General features: G+C 41.6%; 3 protein-coding genes across 3 annotated transcripts; 2 read left to right on the plus strand and 1 right to left on the minus strand.

The window, feature by feature from the left end:
* The first annotated feature begins 374 nt into the window (after positions 1 to 374).
* Positions 375 to 6,579, plus strand: LOC311060618 (SPRY domain-containing SOCS box protein 3-like). Its single transcript, XM_084078857.1, has 7 exons — positions 375 to 493; positions 2,766 to 2,877; positions 3,635 to 3,836; positions 4,243 to 4,430; positions 5,178 to 5,280; positions 5,414 to 5,539; positions 5,671 to 6,579. The coding sequence occupies exons 1-7, from the start codon at positions 453 to 455 to the stop codon at positions 6,198 to 6,200; spliced, it is 1,302 nt and encodes a 433-aa protein (XP_083934983.1). The 5' UTR covers positions 375 to 452; the 3' UTR covers positions 6,201 to 6,579.
* Positions 6,580 to 7,126: 547 nt separating this feature from the next.
* On the minus strand, positions 7,127 to 10,881 carry eme2 (essential meiotic structure-specific endonuclease subunit 2). The gene is made up of 8 exons (XM_084078073.1): positions 10,303 to 10,881; positions 10,067 to 10,188; positions 9,828 to 9,923; positions 9,353 to 9,477; positions 8,790 to 8,871; positions 8,510 to 8,625; positions 7,845 to 8,034; positions 7,127 to 7,474 (listed from the first exon to the last, which is right to left on the minus strand). Exons 1-8 carry the CDS (start codon positions 10,778 to 10,780, stop codon positions 7,319 to 7,321), a joined length of 1,365 nt encoding a protein of 454 aa, XP_083934199.1. The 5' UTR covers positions 10,781 to 10,881; the 3' UTR covers positions 7,127 to 7,318.
* Positions 10,882 to 11,871: 990 nt separating this feature from the next.
* mfsd1l (major facilitator superfamily domain containing 1-like) lies at positions 11,872 to 19,021 on the plus strand. Its single transcript, XM_084079025.1, has 13 exons — positions 11,872 to 12,012; positions 12,545 to 12,645; positions 13,193 to 13,302; positions 13,425 to 13,480; positions 13,727 to 13,870; positions 13,961 to 14,119; positions 14,596 to 14,711; positions 14,843 to 14,943; positions 15,054 to 15,165; positions 15,517 to 15,654; positions 15,870 to 16,009; positions 17,428 to 17,539; positions 18,191 to 19,021. The coding sequence occupies exons 1-13, from the start codon at positions 11,991 to 11,993 to the stop codon at positions 18,344 to 18,346; spliced, it is 1,467 nt and encodes a 488-aa protein (XP_083935151.1). The 5' UTR covers positions 11,872 to 11,990; the 3' UTR covers positions 18,347 to 19,021.
* Positions 19,022 to 20,072: the final 1,051 nt, after the last annotated feature.

Below are 20,072 nucleotides of genomic sequence, written 5' to 3' on the forward strand. Positions count from 1 at the left end.
CTACTAAAGTGAGGGGATTTCTTTTCCCTTTTTAACAGTGTGTTACCCCAGTGGGGGGGGGGGGGGGGGTACCACACTTGTACTATTTTTAACCACTTTAACCCTATATACATAGGCTATTTTCAAAAAATCTTTAAACATTGAGGAGTATTATTTAAATGTCTCAACAAGACAAATCTTTCTGGGTCTGGGGGCTGCTGCTGGCACCCAATATTTTCAGGGAGGGGGTCCTGTCCTGATTCCTGACATGACACCATGTAGGAAATATACAGTTCCTCCCACCAGTCTCTTCAACCAATCAGCGATAGATGAGGGCGTGGACAAGTATTGTTTACGTCTGGCTGGCAAACAAACCTGTCCAGAGCACGTTGAGGGCTAGAGAGCTATTCCACCTGTCACAAGGACAAGGTCCCAGACAGTCTGACTCTGACACACGCTCACTCACATGCAAGATGAGCCATCTGAAGGCAGGTTATAAGCGGACCACCATAAGGTAAGAAGAACATTACTGTGTTTCTCTAATTCTAATAGGTCTACAGTTGTTGCGTCGTACGCCAACAGTAGCCTGCCCTACATCATTCATTCATTGATCATTTTGTCTGATGCATGTGAAATTAATGAATGCAGAAATTCGCCAGGTGCCTACTTGAACTTGAGTAAAACATTATAATTTAGCGCAAACATTCACTTACTCTCTAGTTGCATTATTATGTTGTAGCCTAATGTCTGTTCATACAACTATTATTTCATGATAAACTGAGACACAGGTGAATATTTGCTTCGTTTTGTTTTATACACAGTGCACTGGGGAAAGTAAAACATGTCCTATCAGAATTGTAGCATTTCAAGGACACTGATTAGATGTCTTCACTGACTCTTTAATGTCTTGACACCAAACCACAAAACGCATTCTCACATCACTGTTTCACTTGTAATGCACTGCATTCACATTAGAGTAGAGAGCACTGATTTGCATGAATAGTTTGTTATGGCTCCCCAGATGATGGTATTATTACTGTAGCCTGTATGTAGGCTAAAGCCCAATTAAAGTAAGACTAGCTGCACCTGCTTCCTTGGAAAGCACTCAGGTGCTTGGTTTGGGTTTACCTGACAAAGACATGAGGCATGGGCTACAGATTGTGTGGAATCAGTGGTGCAAAGTAACTTAAGTACATTTACTCAAGCACTGTACTTAAGTATTTTTTACTTTCTTCAGTATTTACACATTTCAATACTTTTACTTACACCCCACTACATCTTTGAGGAAAATATTGGACCTTTACTCCACTACAATTATATGGAAACTTTAGTTACTTTTTAGATTTAGATTATTATACAAAACACACCAGCCACTTCAGCCATAATATATTTCAGCCATTTGAAAATAGCAGATCTACAAGCTCACAATGCCTCGCGATGCAAGGCATTGTGAGCTTGAAGATAGGCTATTTTCAAAAGATTTTTTATACATTTTGAACATGTGAAATGGGACATTCTGCACAATGACTGCTTTTACTTTTGGTACTTTAAGTATATTTTGATGCCGATACTTTTACTCAAGTACATTTTGAATATGGGACTTCTACTTGTAACAGAGTATATCTACATTGCAGTAAGTGTAGAATTAACTTAGTACAGTAGCTGCTCTCATGCTCCAGTGAGTGGCGGAGTGGGTGCTGGCTTTTGTGGCAAACTTGCAGTGAAAACCTGCACCCACTCCGCCCTCAATTGCACATGACATGACTGAAGACCTCTGCCTCAGGTCAGCACGACTTCTCAGTGAAAAAATAACTGCCACATTATGCACATTTATAGCATTATGAATACTTTCACTACATTATGAATACCTTTGCTGATGTAACATAGATTCACATGTCAGTGTTTTCTATCGTATTAAACATTTGATTGATGTTTTTACTTCTGTTTGAAAGTGAAGGCTGTATATATATGTTTTAAATCTTAAATGCCAATCTAAATGCCACCTAAATGCCCCCCCCCCCACCAATCCATGAAAATATTTCCATTGTCAGACATTGTTGACTCTGATATATGGCCATCTAGTGCAGCACCTGCCAGAGTGGCTAAGCAGAGGGTCAGGTTTAAAGGTTGAGTGTGTGCACGTGAACACGACAACACGTGTACACCTTCTGCTACTAACAATAGCATATGGGGCACTAGGCTAGCTAGCAGTCCAAGATCAGACTGTGGCTGTCCTCTCAAGGCTGTTTGTGCAGTTTCTTGCTAGATAAAGATGATTGGGGAGACAGGATATTCTTACTACTATGATTAGTAAAAATCATGTAGCATTAATGATACTAAATAATCTTGTGTTTTCAAATATCTCATGAACAGACTGGTGAGATATTTGAGAGGCAATGTTAGAAATAGTTTCTATCTCCAGTCGTGTGTGTGTGTGTGTGTGTGTGTGTGTGTGTGTGTGTGTGTGTGTGTGTGTGTGTGTGTGTGTGTGTGTGTGTGTGTGTGTGTGTGTGTGTGTGTGTGGGGGGGTGTATTCACAGAAAGCAATCCTTAAGCTGTTTAAGTATTTCCAATTCCCTGCATTAAAATTACCCTGCCCTCTTCTAATTTGGATAATATAAAATAAATTACACTATGGTTAAAAACATTTAACAAATGGCTCAACTCACCATTCCATGTGCTTGTGTATTTGCTCATATATTATAATGATGTATGTTGGCTGCTGGCATAGCAGTGATGCATTCAAAGTAGAGATTTTAAAGGTGTCCGTGTCCTGTCATCCACAGGGCTGGTATGGTGGAGAGGGTAAGGAATGGGCACTTCATGCACCAAGAGTGGACCGAGACACAGCGGGAGACAGATGCCATGGCATCTGAGTGGCAGGACCACATGACACAGGTGAGAAGGGAGGAATTTAAGAGGTACGCAGATAGCCGCCTAAGAAATTATAAACGCTTTTGTTTTCTAAACTGTGGAGAGAAATAAAGAACTATTTGGAAGGTGACCTCAATTCCCAATTGGCTACCAGTAGTTTTCCATTCACAAAATGGCTGTGTCTCAGATATGAGGTCTCCCAAAGGCATGGGAGGGTCTGTATTTTTGGACCAAATCTATTTTTACTTCCTGCCGCACATGGCATTTCACACCAATAGGAAGTCACTGAGGACTTATGGGAAAAGGCCATCTCATAGGCTCTTTAAGAATTTTCATATGATTGATGGCCTTCTCAAATAGATGACTCTAATATGTGCAACTACCAGAAAATTCAGGAATCCTTTTAATAGAAGTAAATGGACTACAATTATACAGCCACTTTTATAGTCTTTCTATCCATTCGTAATGCTTTACAATCTAATTCATTTCACTTATTGGATTTCAATTACTAGTTTATTTGTACAAGGGACCATGTTAAAAATACATTTATCTCAAGCAAAGAGAAAATATTATTTTATTTTTTATTTAGCTACTAGCTAATTAGATCTGTAGTCCCTGATTTCACATTCACCCATACTGCAACAACACAGATACACTGTTATACATTATATCATTTTGCGGTACACATTCACACACCGACTGACAGCAGTGCAAGGCACCAGCCTGCTCCAAGACATAAGTCTTTATAATAAGACTTATGTGTTTTGTTTGTGTCAACCAGAGTGGCGATTTGGACTCTGAAGTAGAGGACTCTGAATACTCTGACGTGGATTACCCGGTCCCTGAAATGATGGGTGTGCCCCTCACAGCACCAGTGGTGGGGGAATCCTTCTGCCAGTGTGACCTGGAGGAGCCCAGCCCGTTGGCTCAGCAACTGGGCTTTGACCCTGTCAATGAGTGCCTCTGTGGAGAGGAGGACCAGGGTGAGCAAAGATGATCATTTGTAACACTAGCTTGGTACACCATAGTTCACAATAAATTATATACTGTAAGTGCTATTCTTAATACTAAACTTACTAATCTTGGCATTTGACTATTGGCCTTAGAGATGGGCGATATATCGGGAATCACTAGCCTTTGTAATATAAATATATTTATAAGGTCAATCCCATGTGTCCATGTACTATAGATAATGATGCATGGGTAGAATACAACTAAATATCGATCAATATCAATTCAACATCAATACTGTCCTTTGATGATGACTATAGCCCCCTGAAATGAACCACTGCTACTGTATAACAATAACAATTTAGAGGAAGTTAAAAGCCTAAAATGTAGATACCCATACAGTAAAGTGTAAGACGGTGTTTTCTATTGCTTCCTCAGATTTTGACTGGGAGTGGGATGATTGCAGCTTGTTCCCTGAGCTCACTCTGAGCTGTGACAACAGGAAGGTGAGCTTTCACTCAGACTACAGCTGTGGTACAGCAGCCATACGTGGCACTAAAGAATTGAGTGATGGTCACCACTTCTGGGAAATCAAGATGACCTCTCCTGTCTACGGAACTGATATGGTAAGTAGTGAGTAGCTACTGTATATGTAAATGAGCCTGTCTATAGCAGAGTGCTATATTAACACTCTAGAATACTGCTGTGTGCTTAAACTATTTCAGAATTGGTCTTAAATGCTACTGTATACTAATTTGAAAATGCCTACAGTAACCCGATTTATGATTGAAAGGAATTATGGATTGATCAAAACTATTGATCAAATTGTATGTGCGCTCGCTCGCGTGTGTGTCTGTCCGTGGCTAATCTCGCAAACTACTACACCAATGAGCAGATTTATTATGTACGCTGCCAGTAGGTCAATTCCATAATATTTTTCAACTCCGTCAGCCACTGTTATTTTCGTGAATTTATAATCTCAGACCCACCATTCCTCCAGGTTACAGGATATGTTTCCACGACGGTATGGAGTGGGACTAGTCAATTGGGCTGTCCGGTGTATCTACTCTATGCCAATTCGCTCTTCCCTTTGGCTGCAGGCATTTAACTAATAGGTCGTAGTTGATCATCTGTGCATGTAAAAATACTTATTTTCCAGCGAATCTCTTAATTACGCCAATATTGTTGTGGTGAAGTAGTGTTGGTCTCATTGGTCAAGTTCATAAAGATCTCTACATCTGTCTCTTGCACATGCACACCAGACACAGAGAGAGAGAGTAAGAGACAGGCAGTTTGATGTTGAAGTATTATTATTGGAGTGTGCCTCTTGGTACAGATTTGTTTTCACTGTGGGTTGTGATCTAACTTTGTAGATGGTTGGCATTGGAACTTCAGAGGTGAACCTAGAGAAGTTCATGCATAGTTTCTGCAGCATGCTGGGCCATGACGAGGCTAGCTGGGGACTCTCCTACTCAGGTGAGCAGGGTCAGAGTTTCGGAAACACTCCATGAAGCCAACTGGCGTAAATGTGTTGGGACTTTTTGACCTTTTTTAAAGTTATGGAAAAAGAATACAGACTGTTAACTTACTGTATATCACTTATTTTAAGGTCTGCTCCACCACAAAGGGGAAATGGTGAAATTTTCCTCAAGGTTTGGTCAGGGCTCTATCATAGGGCTGCACCTGGACACCTGGAACAACACCTTAACCCTCTATAAGAATCGCTGCCGCCTAGGTGAGTGTCCCTGCCGTTTCATGAGGCCTGATTAGCAACACCACATTTTAGTAATGACAGCCATCTGGCCATTTCCATTGAATACCTACAGTATTCCAACACGACTAACCTCATCCCCTCCACTTCTCCAGGTGTGGTTCCCACCAGACTCCAGAACAAGAAGTTCTACCCCATGGTTTGCTCCACGGCTGCTAAGAGCAGCATGAAGGTCATCCGTGCTCGTTCCGCACCCACCTCCCTGCAGTATCTCTGCTGTGCTCGGCTACGGCAAGAGCTGCCTGACTGCCCTGACGTCCTGGGTGCCCTGAACGTTCCGCCCGGCCTGAGCAACGTTCTGCAGATGCGGTTCGGCTGGGTGTTCACCCTCCGCAACAACTCCGAACACTTAGAGCAGCCCAGAGACTTGTCTGAGGAGTTTATGTATGAGGAGATGAGTCCAAGTCCCATCTCCAGGCCTGTATCCACTCGCAGAGCCTGGGCCTCCCCGAGCCCCTGTACTAGCCCGGTCCCCAACCCGGTCCCATTTCAGTGCCCCTGCCTGCTCTCACCCGAGGTTCAGACCTGCGTCTGCCACCGCACTCCCACTCCCTCTAGTAGTGACTATGAGAGCTGCTGTTCTGAGCCAGAAGATTACCAGCACAAAAAATGTCGCTGGACCTGAACATTCTGGCCAAGAGAAGAAATAAGTGTGATATTTGTGTTTTTCTACCATTGCCATCACCATCTACTTACTGTAGTACGTTGGAGAGAATCACATCTACTGAGTACGTTGGAGAGAATCTGCTTAACACAAGACTATTTGACCAGATTTGAGGTTATACTTTCTCTGTCTTGTGTAATATGAAGGACTTCAGCCAATGAATGAGCACACGTTGTGCGACTCAAGAAACAAGTACATTTGTTGGGAAAGGTCATCTGGGTTCATTTACAAAAATAACGGTCTTTGGAGGGCCATGTTTGATATATTAGAATCTAGTAACCATACAAGTAAGACGCGCGAACGCTGGAAGCGAACGCAGCTCGAAATATGTTGCAGGTGTGTGCATTTTAATCAGAGCATTGTCTACATTCCTGTGTTCTTCATGGCCACACTGTAGTGCAGGCGTCTGTGTGTGTGTGTGTGTGTGTGTATGAAGCCCTGCTCGGCACTCTGGCGCACTCTGGAGGCTGCACACAGACAGACAGAGACACACACACACAAGCCGAGCAGGATTTCATAGTAAGCTCCACTTGGGCGGAGGCGCACCTCCTTCCGCTTATTGATATTGTGGAAATGCCGTTTGTTAATGACATTTAAATATGGATGATTTTGAGTCCATCGCTCGTGATGTACATACATTTAAATGTAGTTATACTTTCTTACTTTGTAAACTTTCTTACTGAAGCAATTCTGTAAAATATAAAATGTTCAATGCCACTTTTTGTTTTTTGTAATCTATGGAAGACCGTCTATGTGATAGGAAAAACATATCCTGTAACCTAAAGTTACACTATGTAACTTGAATGTTCTACCCTAGATTTGTACTGGGTTACCTCACATAAGTACTGACATTTATTATTTACAAATACATCATTTATTTATTTAAAAACCATAATATATAATATCTCCATAATGCTCTTGAAGGTCAAGGGCATATAAATAGTGTTTCATTAACAAGATGACTAAACATGATATCCAAGACAATTACAGGTACATAATTGGCATATAAACATCTACATTATTAGCCAAGGTGTTCCAGGGGTCTTGCCCTCATCCATACGATTTGGTCCCAGGACAAGTTAGTCTAGAACCAGCTGGGGGTTCTGGGCTGTGAGGCAGCGGTAGACTCTGGCTGAGATGTCAGGTCCGATCCGCCTTTCCTTTCCTCCACCTTTCACCAAGAGGTCTTCCAACAGCCTCCTCTTCTCCTCCTCTGATTCCATGCTCTGGTAGGTCTGAGATTTATTTATAATTTTGGGGGTTATTTTGCATTTTATGCTTTATTTGTGTGTGTAGAGATAACCGGGGGAGGCATACTTCGCAACTCAAGAGGAGAATGTGGTTTGTGCACTAACTAGCTGTGCCTCCATGAACCTCTAATGTTAGCTTTTTTACAAAGGTATGGTGAATAAATGTGAGATTCTTACACCCATTGACAATGACTCGCAAAGCTATTCCTGATATTTGTTGTCTTGCTGCTACTTGACACAATATCCCTCAATATGGCACATACATCGTTGCTCATCATTACGCCTTTCACCCTACATGTCAAAAGTTAATCCAGCAATGTACAGTATGTATAATGTTTGACTATATACAATCTACCTGCAGCAGTAGTTGTGGAGATGGGTAGGCTGTGGTCACAGCAGACGCCACAGCTGGGCTGACCCTGTTCAGTTGTTGGATCTGCCTGCTCCACACCTGGCGCAACCCGGAGCCATCTCTCTCCACCCGTGCCCCACTGGCCCACGAGCCATCCACACAGAAGGGCAGCTCCACCTGCTCTGTCAGCAGTCTGGGAGGAGACGGAGGCGCAAACATTTATCTGTGAGGTTCAACCATAGTCACATGCTGACTTGGGTGTGTTTCCCATTCTGCTACTGCTAGATGTGGTTACAGAGATAAGAATGTGAAGGACGGTTACTATGGTGAATACCTCATGACATAAAACAAACATAATGAAATGTAAAGCACAATGTTAACAAGCACTATGGGAAGTTGTTGTGAGCTTGATGTGAGCCCATGTAACTCGTCCTTTTTAGCGGCGCTAGCCGCTCTATACCTTTAGGTATAGAGCGGATATTAGCCCTCTATACCTGGCTTTTGCGTCAACGTTCTGATTGGTCAGACACGTCAACAAAGTGATTGGTCAAGCTTCACGTGACACGTGGCTATAAACACATTATAAACACTTATTGATGACAAAATGTATCAAAGGCGCCGCTACCTTCACACAGGTGTGATTTTTTAATGATAGAGTGGGTACCTACTTGAATGGGCGTTTGGCCAAAGCCTTGGTGACTGAACACACATGTTCAGTGACTTCCTGCCAGCCATATAGGAAGGCCAATGAAATATTCTTGTAGAGTTGCAGATACACAAGCACCTAAACAGGACGAACACACTCATAAAAGAGATGTCCTCATTTTCAGGGCATTTTCAGGGCAAAGGCAAAGAATATTGCAGTCAAATCATAAAATGACTCTGTTTATCTCTGTATATGGCTTATGGCTCTCTAGACTATTATTGCAACATTCGAAGTCGACTGACCTCTTCAATGTCTAGGTCTTCCATCCCCAGCTGTGACTGCAGTGTTTCACCTATTGTTTGGCCTTCCCAGGCCTTATTCCTCCTGGTGGAAGTGAATAATTAGTCTTGTGTAGCCATACAATAAGAGCTCTCCACCTACTGATACATCTGGTGACATCTAAATTCAATGAACGGGCTAAAACTGGGTGTAAATGTATTGCCTGAGATTCAAACCTGGTTGTCCCGCACAGAAAGGGACACTAAAGCCAAACAGATATTAGGCGTGTGGTCTTCAGGAAGAGGCTCTGAGCCACTCTGCTACATAAGCAATTCAGAGATTTACAAAATAACAGAATGCAGTCGCAGAACCAATGCAAAGACTTATAGGGTGTAGGCATAGGTTTGTTAGCGCTGGTTTTCCCTGTGGTCCAAGCCCATTCAATACATTTAGAATTCCCCAGACATTTCAGTAGACGGAGATCTCTGATCAACTGGCTATGCGAGACAAATAGTCAGTTGGCAAACCGTCAAGTTCATCTTCTATACAAGGGAGTAGGAAAGACGTCATTCCCAGATATACTGACCAGTGGTTCAGCTGAGAGTCCATCACTAAAACAGTGACTGTCATTTTTGCGTTAAGGTTCAGACACTCATACAGAGGGGCGAGGACAGATTGGGCTCCTGAGGCCTCCCCATCACTTTCCAGTATCTGCAATAGATGACAACAACATATAGGAAATAATGCATGGTGGACCAGGCAGATGAAACCATCATCAAACACCAGGAAAAGAGTTTAGAATAAAAAACAATGCAATCAAGTTCAGTCAATTAAAGTGTCTTGGTCACACAAATGACATGAATAATAGCCTGAATAACAGTGCAGACCGAAACACATGTTTGAGGGATAAGAGGGCATCACATACAGTGCAAGGACATAGATCACAACATAGAATGAAAAGCAATACAATTGAGCGTCATTCTTATACTCTAAACTGAATCCATGGACACAACAAACTGGGCCCATCTCTCGTAAATTGACTCAACACAAAACCAGCTCACCTTTTTCACACAGATCACCATGTCCATGAAATCACTGAGACCCAGGATCAGGACAACTTGCTCTTCCTCGGTTATCCCTCCATTGTCCTCCCCATGCTGATACAATCAAACAGAAAAACACAAGAGCCAAATTAGGCTAATATGTCATAGTAAGACACTTTTGCATTGAAATCATCACACAGGTGAAGTGTTGTGGAGAGGAACAACAACTCTGGACATCCTAAAGAATATGTGTCAACCTGAGGTATATCTCTGGTCCAGGTGATGCTGTGAGGGACCTTCTGGCTCTCAATGTTAAACTTCCACTCGTAGACTTCCAGGGCACCCACCAAGATGTCCGAGCCACCGTGTTGTAGAACAGCTGTTGATATGCAGATATTATAATGAGAGAGAGTATAATAATGAGATACATACACATGTATTTGATATTGCAACAGTGTTTGTAACCATATTGCTTGGTCCAGTCTCTCCAAACCTGGATCTATGCACACAGTCATGTGCTTCAGACAGTTCTCTGGTCTGAGACTCTTCAGATACTCTGCTTCCTCTCTCCTCTTCTGTTGCTCCTGTCTCTTCTCCTCGTTCGCCTTGGCTTTGGCTATCCTCTGTTTCTCCCTGGCCTCCTTCTTCTCCTTGGCTTTACGTGTGTCTTCCTCGATCTCCTCTTTGGTGCGACGTTTTCTTCCAGGACTAGGGACAGGGGAACTGGACTTAGTTGGTCCTGAAGGAGCACACAACAAAGTGGATTGACTGTATTCACTTTGAGTCGTAGACGTCGACAGGGTCTTGCACTCTTTCTTGTCTGAACTTTCATTTTTGCAACAACCTGAATTGGCAGATGTGTCATCATTGCACTGGTGATCATCACCATTTATATCAGGCTTTGTTTCAGCATCACTCTCGTCCTCAGATTCGGAGATTTCCCATGTTTTAGCCCTGCGTAAAGAAGACATAACATAATGTGTCTTTACTGAAATGTAGCTAAGTTACACCGATCATTCAAATATATCCAGATCCAACCGTCTGCAACATTTACAACGTGGACTTGTTTACAATCAATGACATCCAAGTCCCTTTAAAACGTAGCCGAGGGACGGTGTGCTGCGAGGGACAAATCAAATGAAACGCGCTTCAGTCATCCACTCCACTCCACACATATCAGCAGTGGTGGAAAAAGTACTATATTTCTCTACTTAAGAAAAAGTATGTAAACACTCTGTTACAAGTAAAAGTCCGGAATTCTAAATGTACTTGAGTAAAAGTACAAAAGTATTGGCATCAAAATGTACTTAAAGTACCAAACGTAAAAGTACTCATTAATGCAGAATGTCCCATTTCACAAGTTATAAAATGTATAAAAATCTTTTGAAAAATTAGCTGAAGTAGTTAATGTATGTTTTGTGCTATAAATAATAAAAATCTACAAAGTAGCTAGTAACTAAAGTTTTCAAATAATTGTAGTGGGGTATATTTGCCTCTGAGATTTAGTGGAGTAGACGTAAAAGTACCGAAAATGTAATAAAAAATATTATATAAAAATACCACAACATTGTACTTATAAGTACAGTACTTGAGTAAATATACTTGTTACTTTACACCACTGCGTATATGTAGATCATCTTTATTAAACAGCAACAGATAGAAGGCAGAGGAGACACACAACTGTCATCTTGCAGACAAAAGCGACACCAACCGTCCCAGGTGGATGGATCATGGTGGCGAGGTTTAAGTTGAATAAATACATTATTAATTCATGTAAATAGTTTTAAACGTGTACTTGAAATATTATGAGTTTGGGTTAATCTAAGACAATTTAGAGACATTAATGATATACCAGCCAATCAGAATAAAGAACCGTGTAAGCACGGATGTGACGTCACGGCACGCGCTAGGGAGCGTCGTTGCACGTCAAGTGTTGCGCCGTGTTGTCCTGAGCGCAGATCTGACAATCACCTCCACCCGCAGTGCCAGTGAGAGGACGGTTGTATCGTCCATCCATATGTTTTAAGACTCGGGCACGCCCAGTACAAACAAACCATACAATCAGACAGCACAGTCTGGGTATTGGAGTTTAGTGCTACATGTTGTTCTACTTGTCATGTAAACAAAACAAGGAGGACGTTTAAAGTTTATTTTACCACTCTTTTTACTGCTTATTTCACCATGGCGCAACCGGCTGAGAATGGTACGTGTGACTGACTTGTTTCTATTCTGATTTTCATTGTCACTCATCACATTGTAAAAGTGCAAACTCAACATTTTCTATCGTCTATTAGGATGATGACTAAGTGGAAAAAATAAATAAAAATATTATGTAACCAATAACAGCAGAAGTGCTCTTGACTTGAATTATTAACTTCAGTTTATGTTATAATTTGTTTTCCTTGATGTAAGATATCGAGCAGCAGTATTCACCCTAGCCGTAGAAATCACAGCCATTCTAGGGCTTAATTCAAATTGTATTCCATTCCATATACAATGTAGGCCTATGGAATTTCAGACATTTTATATTAACCCCCAAAGCTGTGTCTGTTTTGTTGTACACAAATACATTTCAGCTACTGAGATCTACACACTCACATCTTAACAGAAAGAAAGAAGTCAGTTGATCTGTTGATCTCCACTCAATTTACTGTATCTTGTTTACCCCCCCCCCCCCCTTTTTCTTTTATCTAGTGTGTCTATTATAATGTCCCTTCTTCTGTTTTGTCTACCAGCATATTATCGCTTCGTGGTGCTGTTCTTCAACTGCCTGCTTACGTTTGGCTCCTACTTCTGTTTTGACATACCAAGTGTTCTACAGGACCAGTTTCAAGGAGTAAGTACATGATAGTAGGGGATGGGGTAGGAGTGTGATTCAAAAAGAGCCACCAGTAGTGGTACATTAGTGGTGGTACATTACTTTGGTGGTGGCCCACCACCAAAGTAATGTACCACCACCTCCAACGCATTTGTTACGTTTTGTGAGATGGGCTACTGCAGGGCTGCAGTTTTCTCTTCTCTCACCATCAATAGCGATCACCAACTTTTGGTAGAACATTTTTATGAAGGTATAATACGTTTTTTTTTTGCTGCTTAAAAAAAACACCAGCCTAAGTGTCAACTAAAAAGTGTTATTTCAATTTTATTTGCCATATGTAACACCAGCGAGATTAATCTTATCTTATCTAAACTTATATCACGTCAGACATCTATCTCTACAATAATCCTGTTATGTTTACGTGGAGATAGTTGGTCACAATTGCTGTTAATCAGCAGTTGTGACATGGTGTCAGGAACATTTGAAATGCTCTCCTCAGCAAGAGGGACAACAGGCTTGTGACTCGTCAATACGCATTGTCAATGACTTCCCTCCATTGTGACAGAACCTGACATGTGCCAATACAACAGTGATCAATGGGACGGTGGACTGTGTGTTGGGACTGGGGATGACTCCTCAGGAGTATAATCTGCTGTATGCCATCTATGCATGGACGTAAGTATGTGTATGTATAAGTATAAAGTGGCATTGGAGTCATGTTATGCCATTTGTAGGTAAATGGTGATGTGATTTGTTGGATGTCTTATTGATTAGTTATGTGCATTCTCTCTCCACAGCAATGCAGTAGTGGTCATCCTGGCTGGGTTCATGATTGACAAATTGGGAAATCGCTGTAAGTCCATCAGCATGGTTAATGTATACTCTGTCTGTCTACGTCTGTCTTGCTTGCTGGAAAAGAAATAACAACTTCAAAAGTTAAAACGGTTTTTCAGTTACATTTTTCTAGTTGCACTTATCCTAGTCTGTTGCATTTAATTTTCAGCTCTGCAGGTCTAGAAAAACAAGCCAAACACATTAAATGGATCTCTCTCGCTCTGTCTCTCTCTCTGTGTCACTCTCTCTCCCTCTCCCTATGCAGTCGGGGTGTTCCTCTTTTCTTTCTTGTGTGTTTTGGGCTCATCAATCTTTGCACTGGGCTCCCACTTCAAAGGAACTCCATACCTGCTGCCCCTCATGCTCACAGGACGTCTGATTTTTGGCTCCGGCAATGGATCCCTGACAAGTAAGACGGGCTCATGAAAGGTTCTAGAGAAACTACATTTTGGATTGGGGAAAATAAGTGACATCTCTCTGTTTCTTGCCCTCTCTGCAGTTGTTCAAAATCGTATCACAGCCTTCTGGTTTAAAGGGAAGGAGCTGGCCTTGGCCTTCGGTATAACCCTGGCTTTTTCTCGCCTGGGATCTGTCCTCAACTTCTTCTTCACCCAAAGATTTGAGGAAAGATTTGGGATGCAGTGGACTCTCTGGGGAGGTAAGGACCAGGTGGTGAAGCACACCAAAAACAAATGGTCTTACGGGGATGAGATAAATATAGAATAAGAACGAGAACTTTGTGATTTGTCTCGGATCTCACTTAACCACTTAAAACCTCGACTTATAAAACGGATCTGAGTTGCAACTGTACTGTTACCGTTTACACCAAATCTCTTTTGCCAAAAATAGCCTATATATGCGTTTTGAGCTTGTACATCTGCTGTTTTTGGCCCGAAATGTCACAGCAGCACTTGGGTGCAATAAAAAGAATCCTACAACTGGAGCCCACAGTGTGCGAGCGTTCTCTTTCAGTTTTCAAGTGGTTAATTTATCTCTCTTTTTCTCTTATCTTATCTTATCATTTTGCTTCTTTGATCTGCCATTATTCAGTAAACAAGCAAACATAAATGCAACTAAACAAGGAAATCAATGTCGTAGTGCTACACAAAACAAACATGATACTTTGTGTTGTAGGTGCCTTATTGTGTGTGCTGGGCTTTATGGCTGCCATCACAGTCAGCGCTCTGGACAAGGTGGGGATGAGGCAGCTGGGTCTGGATGGCGCCATGCTGGAAGAGTCCCGCAAAGTGGTAGGGATAGTAGCCTTAAGCATGAGCCTGGTCCATGTGTCAGTTATCTTACCTTACCTTCCCTCATTCAAATACATACTTGTTGTTGTTTGAGTGTAAATTCATCAACTGAACAATGTTTCGGTGTGTAGAGGGTGCAGGATATGAAACTCCTCTCGCTCAGATACTGGCTGCTGGTTCTCACCATCATGTTCTTCTACAACGGCATATTCCCCTTCATCGCCGATGCCAGGTAAAAGCATCGACAACGGACATGCATCGTGCACACGTGACTCAACAGCGTCTACAACTGTGTGCATTCGAGATTCTTTAACATGTTTGTGTTTCGTTCTCCCTGTCCAGTAAGTTCATTCAGGACAAGTACAGCGGCTACACTCAGAAGGAGGCTGCCTATATCGCAGGTGCCGTTTACGACAGCTCACTTGTCCTGTCGGCCAGTGTGGGCATTCTCATTGTAAGTGACATTATTGCAACACTGATGAAGACTTATTCAGTGTTCTAATGCTTTATGTGAAAAGTAGTGTTTCATTCCAACAATGCCATTGTTCGCCATAAAGCATGGCGGCAGTTGGCTACAACTTACACGCTTACCTTACACCTATTGCCTCACTTTTGTACAAAATCACCATAACGATTACACAAAATAATTGTGATTATCTCAAATTGTTGTGAATATGTGATAATTGTGACAGGCTCTTGTGTATTATTGTAATGTAATCCACTTTCATGACTACTATGATACTACTTCTATGAACTACATGGCTAATTTCTCCTATGTCTCATTGTGTGAATTAATGTGTTGTAGGACTATGTTGGTCTGCGTGGGGTCTTTGCGCTGGCCTGTGCCGTCCTCACCCTGCCCGTGTTTGGACTGCTGGCCTTCACCTTTGTCCCTCCTCTGGTTTCCACCATCTGGCTGGGTATCACCTACTCCTTCGCTGCTGTAAGTCTTTTATATCAGTGGTTCTCATGCTTTTTTCATTTCAAGGACCCTCATAGCTCTTCCATTTGTTCACTCTCAGAGTCACAGACATGTATTACAGACACATGGCAATAGAAAGGGAAAATCGTCCTTGGTGCTTCTTCTAATGTTGTGTTTTATAATATATTCTAGTATATCTGTTGCATCAACTCTAATGACCCGTGTTGTTTTTTCAGTCCAGTATGTGGCCCTCGATCCCGCTGGTGGTCCCTCAAGCAACTCTAGGAACCGCCATGGGGCTGGCTACCTCTATACAGATGATTGGCATTGGACTGTCCAATCTGGTTGTCGGACAGATTTTGGGCACCAAGTCCAGGTATGTGCTTCACGTCTCCATGGCAATGCGCTGATGAGGTCTGACATGTCTACGATATCCTCTTAATGAATATACTGTGCATATATACAGACGGGTGACAGTTTGTTGGGCCATCACAAGCCACCAGAACCAAAGCAAAGCATATGATTCATATTATTTTCATACTCCACTAACCATTCAGTGATTCCCTCGTGCCCTGTGAATGAAGGCATTGTAATTCCTGTAAGAGACCACTCCCATCAGGATAAAAATGTGTAATCATAGAATAAAGGTGATCTCTCAGAATGTATTTGTATTGACACTTCCGTCTAGTGGACCCCCACAGCATAACCGAGCTACTGAAGCCTAGTTGTTTTGTTTTATTGGTTCAAAAATGGCTAAAATGTTTTTGGGACATTTTATCTGAATTCCTCGCCTCAGAAAAATTATGTGTAATGATTTTTTTTTGTTACAATTACTGACAGCATTCAGGCGTGCACCGTTCTCTTGGTGATGCCAAGAGAACATGCGCTCGCCCACTTGTGGAGAATATGATGAAGGAGGACTCATCTGACCATAATACTTTTTTTCCTAACCAGTGCCTATGGTTTTTGCACCACTGAACTCAAACTTGCATTTGTCTTTGTAATGACAGGTTTATGCACTGCAACCCTACTATAACCCAGGGTTAGGGTTCACACACACACACACACACACACACACACACACACACACACACACACACACACACACACACACACACACACACACACACACACACACACACACACACACACACACACTTTGTAGTTGTCTACGGATTGTTCTTGCTGACACAGCGTGATCATATCCTGCAGTGACATGAGGAAGTTACCCTTCCGTTTTTCCTTACATTTCGTACTAATGCATGTGCAAGTGTCACGGTCATTGAAAGTGTACTTTCTTTTCGACCACAAATTCCAACCCAATGTACTGATGTCCACAGATCTAAATGCAGATGTCACTTTAGTCACCTTTCCTATTGAAATGCTAGCCAGTTGAGCAGTCTTAGTGATTGAAGCTCCTGCCATTTGTGCCACAATAATGTAAGTCTGCGTAATGCCTAAATGATAAAATTATAAACCCTCTTATCATAGTCACTTAGATCTTTTCCTCTTGCCATCTTGCTTAGCATTTTTAGACCAAATCTTTATTTGGTTTGTGGATCTTTTAACCCATTAAGACCTGAGGGTGAGGCCGATTCTACAATATGCCATTAGTTCTCACACTTTCAAGATTTTTCTAACATTTTAATCGGTTAAATCCATTCAGGGTTTTCTTCTAATAATTTTTATACCCATCTGTATATTATATACACAGTACAGTATGAGTACAATGTGTACAGTATAATGACTTGTAATATGCTCACCGATGTGTGTGTCGTCCATTCTGTTGTGCAGTGAGTCGAAGATCCCGCTTTGGCGTTGGCAGAGAATGATGATCTTCATGTTAGCCAACACCGTCGCCTGCATTATCACCTCAGTGCTGCTTAACATTGTAGACCACCGACAGGTTAGTACTGTTGAACTATGCTATGGTTGAATTCTCCAAACTACAGCATGGAAGATCAAGTCAAAGGCTTTCAGGCCAGGCAAGAGTTATAACATGATAAGGAAACCGTCAGTGCAAAACGCAAAAAAAATATCGAGATGGCCTACTTGTGTATTCATGTATTATCTTTCCAGCCTGTCTATTTGTGTATTATTTTAATTAATTCTATACATATACATTTTAGATTCTAGACTGTGTGTCTGCCTGTCTGTCTGTCCGCCCCGGGCATAACAAAATAAAGATAGACTCGGGGACCACCACGTAAGTCAGGAACGGGAACTGTGTGACTGTCCTGATACACAGACACACAGAGATTCTGTGAATGTTTAGATAGATTAGGTCAGGAACTGTGTCTTGTTTGTCAGTGGAGTATTAAGTGAATTTTTCCACCCGATTTATCAGTGAACAAAGAATGGTCCATTGATTATGGACCATTAAGCTTATTTATTGTCTGGACTCTGAGAGATACCTAGAATAAATATGCCTTATAAAAGATAAAAAATAATAATGATGCATAAATCTTCCAGGTCATTGTCAGTGTAATGTTGTGTAAATCAATGCTACTTTGACAAAATGTATTGGGGTTTTTTTCTTTCTTTTTTTTCTCTCCAGGGTGGCATTCTGAACAAGACGACCAAGAGGTCTGGAGCCCCGGCCATCAGCAGCCCTACAGACAGAGAACCTCTGGTAAACGGAGAGGAAGGACAGAGTGAGGAAGAACAAGATGACAGCAATAGCACAGTCCGCTCTCGTTCTGTCAGCTCCTAAGATTGACAATGACAAATCTGTGGCCTTTGACATTCTCCTCCCTGTCCTGTATTTTTGAAGCCGTCTCTTTTTTTTCGTCTGTCTTTCTCTCAATGCCTCAAAATGTTGTGACAGGAGGACATGCAAGAGAAACTCATACCTCACCTAATCTCAACTCGGTTTCCGTGCCTGTATTCTGAGAGGGTGTGGTGGCCTTGATTTTGTGTGTGTGTAAGACAGTGGTTCTCAAACTGTTTCATGTCAAGGACCCCCAAGATGACATGTATTTGGCCGCGGACCCCCATCTCAAAATGTTTTGTTCCAGGGACCTCCGTCCAGATGCAAAGATTTGAGTTACAAATGCTGTCTTTAAAAATATATATATTCAAATATTGCACAAATGATTTTTCAAAAACAGCTGATCTGCAAGCTTGTAGACCTGCTATTTTTTAATAGCCAAACTTTAAAATTATGGTTAAAGTGGTTAAAATTATTGTGACACTATATTCACTCATTTTGCTGGGGACCCCCTGGTACCCCTCCAAGGACCCCTGGTGGTCCCCGGACCCCACTTTGAGAATTAATGGTGTAAAATGACATATGTGGTGCAGTCTTCTAAAATACACCACACAGGTTAGACTCCATTAAGACGAATGCTGCATGGCCAAAATAGGGGATCTACACACTTCCTTCGTATCCGTGAGGCGTTGGGAGTGTGTAGATTGGTTCTTTTCGGCACGTCAAACAACGGAGCATAAATTGGACATCAGGGTCTCTGTGCTCTTATTTGGGTAGTTTGCTATTGATCTTTGTTGTCGATCGTTTGCACACTTTATTCCTACAGTATCTTGGGTCGGTTCAATGGACAGCTTTCACGGTCACTTTAGGAATCAGAACAAATCGGTGTCATACTGTGTTTAAATGTATTAATCATGTTTACAGACAAACACTAGCCATGAACCAGCTATTACAAGTTGTTGTTTTGAAGCTCTGTTGAGGATTCTAAATGGATGCTGCTGTTGACAGAAATGCGTTATTTAGCCTGTGAGCTTGTTGACCAAATTTTATCTGAATTTTAACTAATTTAGCTTGATTATCTTTTGGTTAAAATTAATTGTTAAAGTACAGGCTATTGTTTTTGCCTGTAATTCATTTCATGTGAGAAACACTTAGGTCCAGTATTTTGCATGTTACAATGATTTCATTTTGTATTTGTATTTCGGTTTCAGTATGTAAAAAGAAGGGAATTTGTTTTATATTGTTAAAACAGCAAAAATAAAATGCTGTTGTTAATCCGACTGTCTACATAGCAAGTATCATGCAAGTAAATGTATTTCTCAACTGTCACTCTGTACAAAAGCATGTCTAGACAGATGACTAAATGATTCAACATTGTCCTCTTGTGGCTGTTCATAGAAGTACATGTACCAAGTGAACGAGCAGTATAAAAAAAGGTTAGCCTTTCCCATCATTTGGATCCAAGGTAAGCAGAATATTGACCTCAGCACTTAGTCCTTACATTAAATGATATCCATATATCAGAATTGAATAACAAGTGATATAGGCAATAGTTCCCAATGCTTTAAAAGAATATCTTGGTATAAATGACCATGTATTGCATATGACCTTTGTTGAAGGAGTCAATTGACAATTTTATATTTTTGCTCAGTGACTGCAGAGTGAATCCATCCAGGGCATGTTTACTGTCTGCCAGTCAGCCACTCATCATTGCGGACACATCCCAGGG

This window comes from Gymnoscopelus microlampas, assembly GCF_963454915.1.
Source record: "Gymnoscopelus microlampas genome assembly, chromosome: 14".
NCBI lineage: Eukaryota > Metazoa > Chordata > Actinopteri > Myctophiformes > Myctophidae > Gymnoscopelus > Gymnoscopelus microlampas.

Excerpts from the sequence above, each read along its gene's own strand:
- mfsd1l (XM_084079025.1), top strand. The coding sequence starts at position 11,991 with ATGGCGCAACCGGCTGAGAATG. Across the intron at positions 13,481-13,726 it reads TGACAAATTGGGAAATCGCT|TCGGGGTGTTCCTCTTTTCT; the intron begins GTAAGTCCATCA and ends CTCCCTATGCAG. Across the intron at positions 14,712-14,842 it reads TGGAAGAGTCCCGCAAAGTG|AGGGTGCAGGATATGAAACT; the intron begins GTAGGGATAGTA and ends TTCGGTGTGTAG.
- LOC311060618 (XM_084078857.1), top strand. The coding sequence starts at position 453 with ATGAGCCATCTGAAGGCAGGTTATAAGCGGACCACCATAAG. Across the intron at positions 4,431-5,177 it reads CTGTCTACGGAACTGATATG|ATGGTTGGCATTGGAACTTC; the intron begins GTAAGTAGTGAG and ends CTAACTTTGTAG. Across the intron at positions 5,540-5,670 it reads TAAGAATCGCTGCCGCCTAG|GTGTGGTTCCCACCAGACTC; the intron begins GTGAGTGTCCCT and ends CCACTTCTCCAG.
- eme2 (XM_084078073.1), bottom strand. The coding sequence starts at position 10,780 with ATGTCTTCTTTACGCAGGGCTAAAACATGGGAAATCTCCGAATCTGAG. Across the intron at positions 9,924-10,066 it reads GGACCAGAGATATACCTCAG|CATGGGGAGGACAATGGAGG; the intron begins GTTGACACATAT and ends TGATTGTATCAG. Across the intron at positions 8,626-8,789 it reads AAGACCTAGACATTGAAGAG|GTGCTTGTGTATCTGCAACT; the intron begins GTCAGTCGACTT and ends CGTCCTGTTTAG.